General features: G+C 34.7%; 1 protein-coding gene across 2 annotated transcripts in view; it reads right to left on the bottom strand.

Annotated features, from left to right (window-relative positions):
- LOC123672560 (G-protein-signaling modulator 2) overlaps positions 1-16,242 on the bottom strand; it is a 29,374-nt gene extending 13,132 nt beyond the window's left edge. The window contains exons 1-5 of one of the 2 annotated variants that reach the window (XM_045606704.1): positions 16,066-16,242; positions 15,682-15,914; positions 14,931-15,209; positions 7,785-8,024; positions 7-271 (exon numbers count right to left, since the gene is read on the bottom strand). In XM_045606704.1, the coding sequence (XP_045462660.1) occupies positions 7-271; positions 7,785-8,024; positions 14,931-15,209; positions 15,682-15,914; positions 16,066-16,110 (1,062 nt within the window). In that variant the 5' untranslated portion in view covers positions 16,111-16,242. The remainder of the gene's footprint in view (positions 1-6; positions 272-7,784; positions 8,025-14,930; positions 15,210-15,681; positions 15,915-16,065) is intronic. The other variant, XM_045606703.1, reaches the window with a different exon arrangement.
- Positions 16,243-16,377: the final 135 nt, after the last annotated feature.

Genomic DNA, 16,377 nt, shown 5'->3' with positions numbered 1-16,377 from the left:
GCTTACCTCTTTGCTGATTTCAAAGTGTTTAGATGCAAAATGAAGAGCTTTCTCGTGATTACCTAATGAAGCATTAGCGTTTCCAAGAGACCAACAAGCTCTGGCCTCACCAACTCTATCGTACAGTTTTTGTGCAATTAATAAATGTCTTAAGTGGTATTCGATGGCAGTTTCGTAGTCCCTGAGTAGGGTATAGGTGTTTCCTAAGCTGTAACAAGCTTGTGCCTCCACGGCGTTATCTCCAAGTTCTTGCGCCAAAGCTAAGGTCCGTCTGAAAACGAAAATAACCACTTCAATAAGTTCTAACATTGAAGTAGTGTAAATAAAACTAGTTTTAAATGTATGCTGAATATTGAAAATAGTAGAATATCAGCTCTAAACTTTAGATCCAATAATTCTGAAACACTCTGAATGGGTCTTCACTTGCTTCCAAACGAATTAGAAATAATGAAAGTGACAATGAAAAGAGAAAAGCACTCACATGAAGTCGGGAGCTTTTAAGAGCTCGCCAATTGAGCACAGAACTGTATACACTGTGTCCGTAAAGTATGGAACAAATTCAATTTTTAGCTAAACAGACCATTTTAAGAAATAATCCTGAAACACGTCGATTTTTGATTTTAAAATAATAATCTGATATATAGGGTGAATTACTTTCGAGTAATGACGTCACCGTCATTATTTTTAAATGGAACACCCACATTTTGTCTCAATTTTCCGATTACTCTAGCTGAGCTGATTCCAAAAATGTATCACATGTTGATTCCAATTGGTACAGGGTGGACAAAAATACAATAGTTTTGTGTGTGCTCATAAAGTAACGCGTAACATTCTTCATTAGTTAAATTAACAATATTATCAAAAATACGTATTGTCTAGCGGCAATATACAAATAATGATATTTCACAAAAAACTATAGGACTATGTTTTTTTTTAATTAATAAGAAATAATTTCTTTCATATTCTGTCTGCTAGACCACAAGTACCAAACATGTTTGGAAACAGCTCATTTTTATTAATCTAAAAATGTAACAAACTACAGGGTGTTACATTTATTTATTTATTTATTTATTTATTCACTTATCTACATAAAAAATGTGGTAAATAAGTTTTTTTGACCCATCAAACTTACATGGGGAGTCAAAATACAAAGTACAAAAATATGTATAACACAAATTGTTAAATTTTTCACAAACACACGTTGAAAAACAACTACACATTGAACGGAATTCAGACTAGGTCATCATCGAGGAATTCTTGGGCACTATAATAGGCTCTCTCCATCAACATCCCTCTGAGTCTTCTCCTCATATGTTCCCTCTTAAGCGTTTTTATGTTGGAAGGTAGCTTATTATATAATTTAATAGCTAAGTGATTTACGTTCACTTGAGCAGCTTTCACTCTGTGATATGGTATTTTGAAATTATCACGATTTCGTGTTTCATATTCATGATGACAGCTGTTCCTCTCTATTATTTCTTGATGGTCGAAAATAAATAGTATGCAGGCAAGTATAAAAATACTCGGCAAGGTAAGAATGCCCTCCCTCGGGAACAATTCCCTACAGCTTTGTCGCCAATGCACCCCACACAGCACCCTCAAAGCGATCTTCTGCTTTCTGAATATCCTGGCACTCTCAGAAGAATCGCCCCAAAAGAGCACGCCAAAATTGAGAGCACTATGGAAGTGTGCAAAATAAGTCAATCTTGCAGCTTCGGGTCCCGCGAGCTGCCTGATTCTCCTTATAGCATAAGTTGCTCTCGATAGTCTCGGAATCAGCATATCAATATGAAGTGAGAAGCTCAGGTTGGGCATCAATGTGACACCAAGAAGTTTCAAGGAACAACCGGAAGACGATGGCTTGGTCTCGAAGAGGAGTCTCTGGGTTTTATCAACATTCATCATCAAACCATTCGCATCAAACCATGACTTTGCATCCGCCATTGTTTTCTCATCTTTTGACCGCAATTCCCGATCTTCCACTCCTGAATTCAAGAATGAGGTATCATCGGCAAAGAGAATTGACTGATCAGCTGTTACATTTTCTGGCAAGTCATTGATGTATACTACAAACAAGATGGGACCCAGTATTGACCCTTGAGGGACACCGTTGTCTATTTTTAACCAGGATGAACTTTTCTCGTCTAAACAAGTTTTTTGTGTTCTATCCGTAAGATAACTTTTAAGCAGGTCCAATGCCACCCCTCGGATACCGTAGAATTCAAGTTTCCCAAGCAACACCGAATGTTTGATACTATCAAACGCCTTTGAGAGATCACATGCTTGTAGGCTACATTTTTTTTTACCATTAAAACATTCACTTATATTTTGCATAACTTCTGTGATTGCGGACTCCACCGATCTATTTGCTAAGAAACCATGTTGTTGAGAGCTGAAAATCTTCTGTTTTTCGAAGAAGTTAACCAGTCTATCCCTCATAATCACCTCGAACAACTTCGACAGAGCAGGAAGGATTGAGATCGGTCGATAGTTTTCCGGGGAACTTGGATCGCCTTTTTTATAAAGAGGTACTATTCTTGCTTTCTTAAGTTGCTCCGGAAAGTATCCTTCCTCCAGGCACTTTGTAATTATGACACTAAGGGGTATCTCTATAAGGGGAAATATTTCTTTCAAGATGGTGGTGGTCATTCCATAGATATCCTTGGAAGATTTAGATTTTATTTTCTTCATTGCTTTTCTCAATTCATTAACTGTACATCCCTGTAGAAAAATAGACTTTATCGATTTGCTTTTGGCTTTTTTCAATAACTGTATTGGTGTAATTTTCACTTTGTTACACTCATTTGAGGTTTTCGAACCAACTTCAGCAAAATATCTGTTGAGGTCATCTGGGCTAATATCTATCTCATGTTGTTGTTTTGTTTTACGATTACTTTCATGGCTTATAATCTTCCAAATTTCATCATTTTTATTTTCTGCTAATTCAATTCTTTTCATATTGGATTTCTTCTTCGACTCTGTCAATTGCCGGGCGTACTTTTTTTTGTAGATTTGGTATGCCTTTTTACTTCCTTCGTCCCCTCGTACTTTCATTACTGTCTCCAGTGCCTCCAACCGATTTCTCATTTCCATCACAGTTTTGTTTTTTTTGTTCTTGCCCATTTTAAATCTGTCTGATTTCAAAATTGTTTTTTCAGGACAGCTTCGATCGAAATGATGAATTAGTTTCTCCCAAAAATTATCAAAATCAGCTTTGCATGATAGACTTTCAGAAATTGTCCACATCTCTTCCCCCAGAAATTTCTTCAGTTTATTGATATTTGACCTTCTTGTGTCCCTAGAGATGATCTTTTTGGCCTTTCCCGGGGCAGAGTGAGTAGCATAGCTTAATATTTGTCCCATATGGTCTGAAAGGTGTGGTTGAAAAGTAAGTGACTCACAATCATTCACGTTCGAAAATATATTATCGATTGTAGATTTACTTGACGAAGATATCCTTGATGGTTCCATAAACTTAGCCTGGAGACCGAAATCCATAAACACCTCTCGTAATCTGCTCGAGTCCACCTTGTCCTTCGATAAATCCACATTAAAGTCACCACCAACACAAATTGTTTTAATTTCAGGTTTCATCTCGTGTAAGCTATGCAAGCAGCATCTCAGCTTTTCCAAAAAAGTGTCAACGGATCCCTGAGGAGGCCTATAGATTCCCAGTATTAAGTGTCTGTTCTTTGCATCCCACATACCAGCCATCTCTATGGTGTCTTTCACGGAAAAATCTTTGAGGTCTTTCAATACCTCAAATCTATATTTGGTATTAGCAAGCAGCAGTACTCCACCATATCCTCGAAGTCTACTATAATTATCTATTACGTTGTATCCCTGGATCTTCAACTCTTCAACGATTTCCTCCGCCATCCAATGCTCTGTGATAATGGCCGCATCGATTTTTTTCTCGAAAAGCACCTCCTCCAGGAGATCTGTCTTTTGCTTAATTGATCTTATATTGACGTTCAGTAGGTTAAAAGATCCGAAATCGGGCTTAATGTTCAGCTTGTCTTCGATATTTTCGAAAAAAATACCTCTTGAGAGTAACTCCCCTCGGCCAGAAGTCTCCCCTGTTCACTTCCTCCAACAGATCGAAATCAATACCCAGTCTGAAAGATGCACTCGTACTATCTTCCCTTGAAATTTTTTCAACAACAATTTCCGTTTTATTTTCTGGAAATTTTGCCTTTATAAATTCAACTACATCCTCTTCTTTGCAATCTTTATTTATTTTTCCTAAGTGTAACCACGCTTTTTTATTTGCCGACTTGAGACTGCAGTTCTCTGTTCCAGTCCCTTTTATAACGTCTATTCTACGAGTCTTGTAAGGTTTTCTATTAGTTTTCTCCTCCTCAGAAGAGGTCAACATATTTCCAGTTTCAGTTGTCTTTGTGGAATTCTTAATATTTCCTCCAGACGGCGCCTTAGTATCTTTTGTGGCGTGTTGTCGCAAATTTTTCCCATGTGATGTAGTAGGCACAGATAACCTGACAGTAGGTATCTTTTTTGAAGTATTATCGTCATATTTACATTTGTTTTGGTTTTCACTTCCTTTACTAACCTCAACAGGATTTCTATTTGTTGCTGTAATAAGCCTTATTAAATGTTTTTGTTCATCTATTCTTTCTTCAAGCTGATTTGTCATTTTTGTTTTCAATGCTATTTCGTCTTTCATATACTGTATTTTTAACTGATATCTCACACAATGCGTACACGATGTTAATTGTTCCATGTCCTCAAAGCATTTCTCTTGTGTGTCAACAACTGAAGAATTTTCATTATCGTTTACAATTTCAGGCTGATGATTAATAGAATTCTCAAAACAAATCTCATTCAGACTAGAAAGTCGGGCTCTCAAATTCTGAATTTCTATTTCTTTCTCCTCGCAATTACATTTCTTGGAGGTTATGTCATCACAACAGAATATTTCCCCAATTTCACTCACGTATAGTCCACTGATTTTCAAAATACAGCTGGGGTGGAAAGTACTTTTGCATTTATGACACGTCACATAATTTTTCACATCTTTGGTACATTTTTTGCAGATAATTTCTGCTGTGCTATTTACTCGCGGTTTGTTTACCATTGTCGTTACCGGTGAATATCAATTCAAACCAATTGCCGCTAGACAAAAAGTATTTTTGATAATATTGTTAATTTAACTAATGAAGAATGTTACGCGTTACTTTATGAGCACACACAAAACTATTGTATTTTTGTCCACCCTGTACCAATTGGAATCAACATGTGTTACATTTTTGGAATCAGCTCAGCTAGAGTAATCGGAAAATTGAGACGAAATGGGGGTGTTCCATTTAAAAAAATGACGGTGACATCATTACCCGAAAGTAATTCACCCTGTATATTAGATTATCATTTTAAAATACGGTAAATTAAAATCAAAAATCGACGTGTTTCAGGATTATTTCTTAAAATGGTCTGTTTAGCTAAAAATGAATTTGTTCCATACTTTACGGACACTGTGTATAAGTATATATGGTCTCTAAGGGCGCAGCTGGTGCTTGAAGGATGATCGCTAAAAATCTCCCGTCTACACTTTCCTCATTTTTTTTCCAGATTTTAAGCTTGAGTTTTCAATAGTCCTGACTACGCCATCAACACGAAATTTCACACAAAGATTTGAATTGTTATTCTACAGAATGAGTTTTAAGTATGGAATTTATCATTCATCTCGAAAACAGAGCGCATGATTTTTATAGATTTTGTTGTGCAAGGACCTTGTGATATGGCCAAATGGTGGTATGGTTTCCTTGTTTTCTACCTTCCTACAAAGTATAACTACCCTAAAACTATTATAAATACTGATCAACAATTGCGAGGGATCACTTATGAACTTCTCTTCATTTGTATTTTTTTCAAGTTATCTCGTGAATATCTGTACATTATATGTTCTCTAAGGAAAAAGTAAGATGTTTTGAGTTGATTATATCAAAGTCTTCCTCACTTCATCGGCTCTTGTTCACAAAATCGATTATTATCTGTAGGCTGTTACAGGTGGAGTGAAAAGCAATGTGGTATTTGTTATTAAATCTGTTTTTTTTCTCTCGTTCAAACACATAAGGTGACAATAATTGAAGAAATGAGAACAATATCAGCTTATCAGTCATGCCGAGAAGACGTTTGGCTCCTGTGCAACTGGACCAAATCATACGGTGGATACAAGAAGGTTTGTCCCAGCGAGAAGTGTCCCGGCGGTTGAATGTTTCGCAAAGTGTCGTGAGTCGGGCTTGGAATAGGTTCATCCAAAACGACTCAGTAGCTTATGTTCATGGGGGAGGTCGGCAGCGCAGTACAACAGCTGCCCAAGATCGTCTTTTGATCCTCAATGCTAGGAGAAATCCCTCTTACCCGGCGTCGCGGCTCAATAGATCACTGAGAGTTGCAACAGGAGTTCTAATTTCGAACCAGACTATAAGACGACGACTACATGTTCGTGGTTTGAGAGCACGTAGGAGGGTACAACATCCCCGTTTGAATAGGGAACACCGGGTTCATCGACAGCAATGGGCTGATGAGCACCGCAATTGGACACTTGAAGATTGGAACCGATGTTTATTTACGGATGAGTCTAGATTTCGTTTGGTCAACTCCGATAGACCTATTCTTGCTTGGAGGGAAAGAGGTCGAAGGTATGCAGAACAGTTTATGGTACCCACAACAGCTTTTGGCAGAGGTTCTATATGTGTATGGGGAGGCATTTGTTTGAACCAACGCACAGAGTTGGTTGTTCTGCAGAACACCACCATGACCAGCCAGAGATATCACGATATGATTATTGAACCCATAATTGTTCCGTTTGCGGCTGCCGTGGGCGAGAATTTCATTTTAATTGAGATAATGCCCGTCCACACCGTAGTCGTCTGGTACATGAAGCGCTAGAAACTCATGCTATTAAAAGGATGGACTGGCTAGCTCGCTCTCCAGACATGAATTGCATCGAACATGTCTGATCTGAGATGTCTAGACAATTGTCAACCTTAGAACAACCGATCAATAACCTGGAGGACCTTTCTAACGCTTTACGGAATATTTGGACGAATTTGCCCCAAAATTTTATAAATCGTTTGATTGAAAGTATGCCTCGTAGGGTAGAATGCTTGAGACGAGCTCGTGGGGGACCAACTAGGTACTAGCTTAACCGAAACTTCAGCCTTCTTGTGGTTTCATCATAAAATTTTTATGTTATTCAAACATAGAATTTTGAGTGTTCTTAATAAAGTCTTTTTTTCTCTCCAACTTTCCATTTTTTCATTCTTTTCTCAAGTGAACCATATTATCAACTGAAAATACTCTGATATCTGACTAAATTTATAATCTTGGAGCGAATATTTCAGAAATAAATTTAGAACAAGTAAGTGATCCCTATCAATTGTTGAGCAGTGTATTTAACAGTGAAATGAAATGGGCCATAAAGTGAAGACGTCGTCGTTTAGGGTAGCAAGGACGCCGCATTTAAAAAATTGAAATAGGGCATTAAGATGGCTATGATTGAATGAACTTGTTTATTTGAATAACACCATTTGAGTAGAAGAAATATTAGGAATTTTAAATAATATACATTAAAGGCGATTACAACAGATGATCAAAATGTCTGTTTACTTCAATAAAAATGATGCGATTAAATTAAATTAAGTTAATTTTCGACTTCGAATATTTTTTTTTTTTGCATTTTAACCCAAGTATCAAACCTAGGAACATTGATTGCCTCGTGAGATAATCTTTAAATTTTGTTTATTTTCTTAATAAATACTCACTTGTAATGATGAGCTGCCTCTTCAAACTGTCCCATAAAAATGTGGGAATTGCCGAGGTTGCTGTGCGCTCTTCGTTCTGCAGCTTTATCACCAAATTGTCTTGCTATGGCCAATCTCTCCTTGTGATAATAGATCGCTTTGGCAAAATCACCTAATAAATAGAATGTGTTTCCTAAGTTACCACAGGCTCTCCCTTGTGCTGCCACATCTTCCAATTCGCGCATTAATTTCAAGTTGTCTCTGTAATGCATATAAATTTTAAATCTCCATTCGCAACTGTATTCGCAAAGGAGAAAATAATATTTTGACCTCTACTGATCATTTTGGGACAAGAGAAGGATTTTGCGAAAGTGAGAGAGCTTGTGCTTATTGGGTATTAGACAGTGACATCAAAAGAAATGCTGCATCAGAAAGAAGGTAAATTAATATTTTTAAGATCTGGCTCGAGGATTCCTCTACTTATCAGGTATTTGATTAATAGTATATTGTGCAACAAGTGGGGAAAGTTCAAATTTTCTCGCGAGTTTGGAAGTTTGTGGCACGTACCTAAAAGGCGAGTACCGCAAACACACGAGCGAGAAAAGGACTTTCTCCACATGTTGCACACTATACTTCTCCAACAACTGCACAAATTTCAATAATTCAAGTAATGGACTTGATTCAAATCAAAATGGCCTTCGTTTCAATATGTGCTAATTTATTGCGTTTCCATAGAAACGACTAAAAAGCCCAATTTCATTGACCTACCAAGCGAGGTGTGGGCAAAGTGCCGTGAGAAATAATATTTCCCATAGTATGAGCAATACATGGTTTTGAAATTGAGTAAGCTATGAAGAATACGCTACTTTTCATAGCAGTTGTAGGAAAAATATGTATAATTTATTTATGAATGAGGCAATAATAGTGAATGAGTTCTCTAACAACATTAACATTCTGGGAGAAGCGGTTTCTCCATATGCGCTTGGAACTTTCATAGATTTTCCGAAAGCTCATTTGTGAGAGCGCTGGACAAGTAACTCGGAGGTTGCGGGTTCGATTCCCGTTCGAGGAGGTATTTTTTCCATAATTAAAATTGCCTGTCATACCAATATACCAGAAGTCCTAAGTTATCGTATACAGGCAATATCTAGCTCATTTGACAAGATATTTCAAATAACTATTCGCGTACCTTCAAAAAAACGATTAAACCTGAAAAACAAGCTGGCTATAGATTTGGACTAGAGTTGGGACTTTTTCATTCAAACAAATATTCATGCTTGATTATTCATGAGTAATCATTAATATTTAACTATTCATTGAATATTCAATGTGTATTCACTGAAAATTCATTGATTATTCAATAATTATTCAGCGATTATTGAATGAATATTCAGTAAATATTCAATGATTAATATTCCTTCGAATATTCCACACAAAAAACCTAGCCACCAATGACAGGACTGGACCTCTGTTAATCTACAGCAATAAATATTTATAAATATTTGACAGACTTATTTAACGAGCTATACTCAACACAGTTTACTGTGCATAAATATAAAATGTTCGTTTCTTGAAAAGTTGGGAATTTCCCTTTTATACCGAAAAAATGGTCATATTCTTATAATAAAATCGAAGTATTTCATGAATAGTAACGAGTATTCATAAATATCCAACTATTCACTGGATGAATACCATGCTCAACTACCCACTGAATAATCGACTATTCATGAAGAGAAAACTATTCAGTGAATACTCAACTATTCATTAATAGAAAACTATTCATTGAATATTCAACTCTTCAATGAATATTCATGAATCCCAAGTTATCGTATACAGGCAATATCCAGCAGACAAGTTAATAAAAAAATAAAAAAATTGCTTCGAATAACATCAATGTACCTTTCCAAAAATGTATAAAAAAGGTTCTTACATTTGACAGCCCTGTGGTAGCTGGTAAGCATTATTTTGCTTTTTTAATACATATCATATCCTTTTCTGGTGAAAATAATACAAAATTCAAATAAAACTTGGTCAACGTAGAAAAAATTGACGAAAAATGAAGGGGCGAAATTTTTTGAAAAACACAAGAACTCAAATATCTCGGAAACTGTTAATTTTCGGTTATCAATAAATATGGCTCAATCGACAGCGAATGAATGATACTAACACATCCTTCATGATTCACGTCTGATTTGAAAACACTCTGTATATAATCTATCTAATTTGGAAACACCCTGTATTATAACGAAGAGCACTATAATTAATATATAAATATTTTTCATTCATTTGGAGATTTAGTTCATTTTGTGTTCATTGTAGTATTGTAGTCCAGTCATATAGGGTGTCCAATTTAAAAAACACCAACACCCCTCTAAACCTCTGAATCAAAATCAAAATCAAATCAAATTTATTGATCTCTATGAGAAATACATTTTAACAATAATAATAATAATAATCAATTTCTAATTAAATGGAAACACCATATTTATAACTGAATTACAATAATACGATGCATACAAAATGAATTAAATCTCGAAATTTGTAAATGAAAAATATTTATATATAAGAATCATCAAAACAATGAAATTAAAAAACTGGATATATTTTAAATGGATAACATTTTTGAATGTTAGCCATCAAATATGCTATTATAATTAGTTTCAGACATTAACAAATTTTTCTAATTGAAGGTAAGCTCTATAATTCTGTAATTTTCCGTTTATCGCCTTTCGTAATAGTAATTTACGTAAGAAGTCCGGAAAATAGGGTTTTTTTTTGGACGAATAGACAAAATTCCAGGACGAGCATAAGCGAGCCCTGGAAGTCTGTGAGTCCAAAAAAACCATTTTCGGGCGTGTTGCGTACAATATTTTTTCGGCAACCATTTAAAATAACACTATCGCTGCTGCTTTCCATATTTTATTGCGATTGCGATCAAAAAACATGCAAATCTTTGACAACTAATTTCATATGAACTGTCAGCCGTTATCTCGGTTGCTATGGATTCTATGATTCTTTTCCGGCCTAGTCCGGGAAGTACGTACTTTCCGGACTAGGCCGGGAAATGCTACTTTCTCAGAGAAAAGCGTCCGGGAAGTGAGCACTTCCCGGACGGTTGCCGAAAAAATATATTTTTTTTAGCATTCTACAGAAATATTCTTGTTATTGAATATTTTTTTCACCAATATTTCTTCAATATCCGCCACTGAAAATTTTTGAAACAAACTTATAAATAGCATAGACCTATGAAGGGGGCCCTCGACTTTAATATCATGAGTAGTTATTTCAAGTTTTAATTTCAAATAAACATTATATCTATCTATCAAAACACAATAGATCCTTAATGGATAGCTCAAAGATGTCAAATTAGAGTACTATGCTTTCGTAACCGTCTTGTGCTCTATGACCACCATCCGCTACACTCAGGTTCGCGGAGCAGATTCGTCACAATAAAGCGAGAGGCTGTGCACTATACAGGGTGATTTATTAGCTCACCGACAAACTTTGCCATATGAAAGATGGAATTTTAACAAAAAACATTATAGGAACATTTGACCGATTTCAATTATTTGAGGAAATAAATGTCTTCAAAAGTTCCATTCATTCTATTGATATGATTTATTAATAACAAAAAAGTATGCTCAGAAACAGGACCGACGCCAGACATTTTAGCGCCCATCCAAAGGTTCGAATGCAACAATATAGAATAGTGCAACTATATTAACTAGCAAAACGGTCTTGTAGAGCTAGTTGTCCCAAGAAAAAAGAATAAACAAACTTACGAATTAACTTCTACATCAAATTAACCAGCTTCTTCATAATAAACTTAAAGATGAAATATTGTTTTTGGATAAAATTATGAAACACGCAATACCATGATTTTAATAGCCAATCAGTTCCAAAATATTCAAACTGGATCCTCCACTTGGATAATACACATCTAATGGGACTTAATAAGCTTGAAGCTGGCATATTTGATAGCCCTCAATTTATAAAAAGTGAAGTATAAAACTGTATAAAATAAAATTACCTCCATATTCAGTACAAGTTGCAAATGAAAAAATAATTTCATGATAAGAAACTAACTTGAATGACTTTGTTTCTGAATAGAACTTTATATGTATAACCAACAGTGTTATCGATAAGCAGTAATGTTTGCACTGCAAGCAAATGTTAATTCCTTTGTGGACAATATTGCCAATATACCTAGATACGAATTTGAACAGGCCATAAATACCTCAAATATAGATTATTGCAGGCTTAGTGTCATCAATTTATATTAGATGATCAAATACTGTCAACATGTAATTGATATGCCTAGCAACAGTAACCGAACTCCACAAATTATTCCCAAGGAATCATTACTTCCTCTTGAATTTTAACCTGACACTATTACACTATGCCTTCATTTAAAATTTTACACAGGTTAGTTTTGAAGTTATGCTCATTTTTGAAAGATGAATATCACATTTTCTTTATCAATACAATTCTACAAGTAAAAAAGTAGAAGTGAGATTAAAAAAGCATTAATTATAACCCATATAGTGCTTCCTAATTTAAATCGTCCTTGATTCTGAGAAATAATGATGCAAAATTTCTAAAGGTATAATAAACTTTCTACAATAGTCAAAAAGAGACATATTTTGGCAACATAATTCCCAAATAAAGAAAAGCAACTAAAAGAAGTAAAAGTGGAACTGACATTTTAACATTTCAGAGAGAAAAAAATGTAACAAGTACAGGGTGACTAAAGACCAGTGGGACAATGTTCAGGTGAAGATTGGGGACATGTTTGTGAATTGGAAAACAATAATTAATTTTTTTTTTGTGATTTTTGGTATGACATAAGAGAGTTGAGTTTGTAAAAAAAAATTCTATCCAAAATTACAGATTCGTAATCAAAGATTCATTTTTTTCTGAAAGCAACAAAAAACAACACTGCATTTTATTGTTGAAAAATACATATAATGAAAGAACTGAAATTTTTTTTCAAGATCCATCCATCAAATAGGATGGCACAAATTTCTATTGCCTTTTTTGACGGTATAAACTCAAGTAAGTCAACTTTTCATGCATATTCTAGTTAACAACTTGCTCTCATTTAGTCTCAATGCCTGCAATTATTGAATGGTCAGAAAATGAAGATGGACATTTGCGCCATCTGATTTGATGGATCGACCTGAAAACATTTTTTCTACTCTCTTGATATCTGTATTCAAGTATATTTCAACAATGATAGTGTTATTTTTTATTACTTTCAGAAAAAATAAAACTCTGATTGTGGACTTGGAATTTCAGAAACAATTTTCACAAACTCTTTAAATTTACCAATCTTCTAAAATATCACCAAAATCGATTGATTGCTACGAAAGTTAGTGCCGTTAGTTCAAATTATCAAAAAGACCCTGTATCCTGAAAACAAGAGTTCTGAGGTAACTTTAAATACTGGTCACCAGAGACCCTGTATTCAACGGCTGATCGAGGCTCAGAAATTGTCCTGAAAGAGGCATATTCCAGTAAGGTGTAGAGATGAGCGATATTTCACGAACTGTGATTTAATCACTGATATCAGACTGTCACAGGTAGTCACGGTTCCGAAAAACGAATACAGAGCGTGACGGGATCACTGTTTGAACATTTCCAGATATTTTCAGGGCTTATCAACGTCCGTGCAATCGTAAATTATGAAGCCAGCCTGCCAGCCTGATGTTTTTATTGCTTCGGAACCTTTGTCGGCAGTTACTACTGATGCACTCTAGCCACATAAGTTTCGTACGGACGATTGTTTTCGAAAGCCGGATAATTAACAGAACGTCCAAGCAGGCTAACTAATAAAAAAACTCAAATGATTCTCTTCCTCAATTGTAATTGTCGTTGGTGGAGAATGAATAGGAATAATTGTATTTATCTCTCGAAAAATTCATCAAATATAGTTGGGAAATTCGATTATTTAGGGACTGTTTTAACTACCCATTTCTGAGTTTTTTGTTGTGAAATTTTTAATTTTTCTCTCATTTTTTGTTACAGTATTAGCCCCTTAACTATTTCGATATATACAATTATAAAATGAGTGTATTTTGTTTGGAGGTTGATTACTCATCATTATTATTAAATAAATAAACGTCTGAATATATGCATATGGCTAATTATTTATTATTCGATGTCCTAAAAATCATACCTTTTCATTTAGAGATTTCACAATTCTTTGATTAGCTCAGAAATTAATAGAAAATATCAGATATATTTAGGAAATTTAATTATTCAATAACTGGTTTTACTATATTTTGTACATTTCTGATTGTTACTTTTTCTGTTTTTCTCTTATTTTATTTGATGCAGTATCAGCCATTCAATATTATCAATATATATTCACATGTGAATTATTGAATTTGTAGGTATTATTTTTTTTTCGATGTCCAAAATTATTCATATCCATATTCCACAAATCTGTTACCTGTAAAGAATTAACAGAAAGACAAAAGAGCTGAGGTTTGGGTGATTCATACAAATAATAATAACAAGCACGGTCCGTGCTCAGCGTTGTGAAACGTGAACGTTCCTGTTCCTTTATGATATCAGTGAAATTAAAGCGTGATCACCGTTTAGGTATCGGATTCGGTTAGCGAACGTTCCGTACAGCACTGGTAGTGGGGTGACCCCACTCCCAGTGCTGCGGAACGGGGAACGGACTCTAACCGAATACGATACCTAAACGGTGATCACCGTCACGCTTTAATTTCACTGATATCATAAAGGAACAGGAACGTTTCACAACGTGATCTAGAAATCACGGTATCGCTCATCTCTAGTAAGGTGTGACTCTTATTCTTCTTTCTAGCCATATTATCAAATTGCATCATAGTTCAACTATGAATTATTTTCATTTTGATATCTATATTCCTCTGAATCAATAATAGAATTGAGAAATCAGTATATTTAAATTTTGTCTCAAATTCAATTCAAATTGCTTCCATATTATGAGGAATTCTGGTTCTCAGGACATAAAATGAAAATGTCAGCGCTATTTTCCTGTGATAACTCAAATTTTTCCCAATGATAATATTACAAAGAGCATTAATACCTACATTATGTTGAGGGTTAATATAAATTATAACACATGAAGTGATAAAAAGAGATTCCAGTAAAATTTGCAGATGAACTACTCACTCATAATACTCCACAGCTTGATTGAGGCAAGATTTCACATCTTCTGAAAACTCCCCTGGATCTTTCTGACCAACTCTACCAATATGTTTTCCTTTGGCATGGTAAACATTTCCTAAATTATAGAGTGCTCTTCCTTCACTAAGTTTATCTTCCAGTTCTCTCGATAGTTCTAGATGGCGCTTACAGCATATGACAGCTTCATCAAAACGACCCATCACTTTAAGGGTGTTCCCCAAATTACCGGAAGATTTAGCCTCTCCAAGTTTATCACCCATTGTTCTAGGAAAACATGATCAAACATTAATCAAATTGGATCAATACTCGATGATCAAAGTTCGTGAAATACATTTTTATGCAAAATTTTGACAATGTCATCTTTTTTAGTTTATATAACAAAGCAATCAGTAGAGCTCTAAATCTTCTGTTAAATAAGGATAATTCAATTCAATAGCCATGCCCCACTATTGAATCAATTATCATGTTAAGTTTCTTATGTAAAACTCCTGTTTCAACAAAACAGAACCCAATTTTCTTCTGTATCAGAAATCTGGGGAATATCTGGAATGAAATACACAATAACCGATGCCTACAATGCAATATCTGCACAGCAATAGCTATAATGTCCTTACTGCTCCTTTATATGTCCCTAAAATTGCTTTGAAGCTAAGCATAAGTAAATAAATTGAAACTGAAATAATATAATGCCATGATCTTGTAATCGTTTTTCACTGGATATATTAATCCCTTGTACCTTGCAAGTGTTAAATCATGTTTGTGGTACTGCATTGCCTTTCCATAATCTCCCAAATAAAAATAGGCATTTCCAAGTTGACTATAAATGGCACTTAATGTTCTCAAATCGTCGGTACCCTGCTGAATAGCTGCTTGAAAGAAAGCTACTCCAGCACGACAATCTCCAGCTTTACAGAGGCGTTCCCCTTCTAAGGCAAGTTCCAAACACATATTTGTTGAGCCATCGTATGTCTGTTGGATAGAACAAAAAGAAGATTATATTTCACCTTTTACATTTAATGTACATTGTCTTCAACAAAATGAACGTATCATACAATTCAGGTAAAAAATAATGTTTTTGGCAAATGTTATCTCAATAAAGATAAAACTTATTTGCACTTACGGGAGTATCTGCTGATAAATTTGCGACACTTGAGCTAAGAGACATGATAACAGGTTTATTTTCTAATTCTAGCAATATTAACTAAATTTGTGAATCATATTATCTTAAGGAATTAGAGGAAAAATAAACAATTAGTTAAATTTTTAACGAATTTGTCAACCTCTCCAAACACGCCTACTGAAAACCATAGAATAAAAAAACGAGACAGAAAAATTTTGATTTGATATTATTTGAATAATATTATATATTTTTGATAATGAATTTTATGCATGAACATTCATAATCCATAAATTCATTTTTAATACTACAATT

Source organism: Harmonia axyridis, chromosome 2, assembly GCF_914767665.1.
Source record: "Harmonia axyridis chromosome 2, icHarAxyr1.1, whole genome shotgun sequence".
In the NCBI taxonomy this organism is placed as follows: Eukaryota; Metazoa; Arthropoda; class Insecta; order Coleoptera; family Coccinellidae; genus Harmonia; species Harmonia axyridis.
The sequence above is the reverse complement of the archived record's forward strand: the minus strand, read 5'-3'. Positions and strand labels throughout refer to the sequence as shown.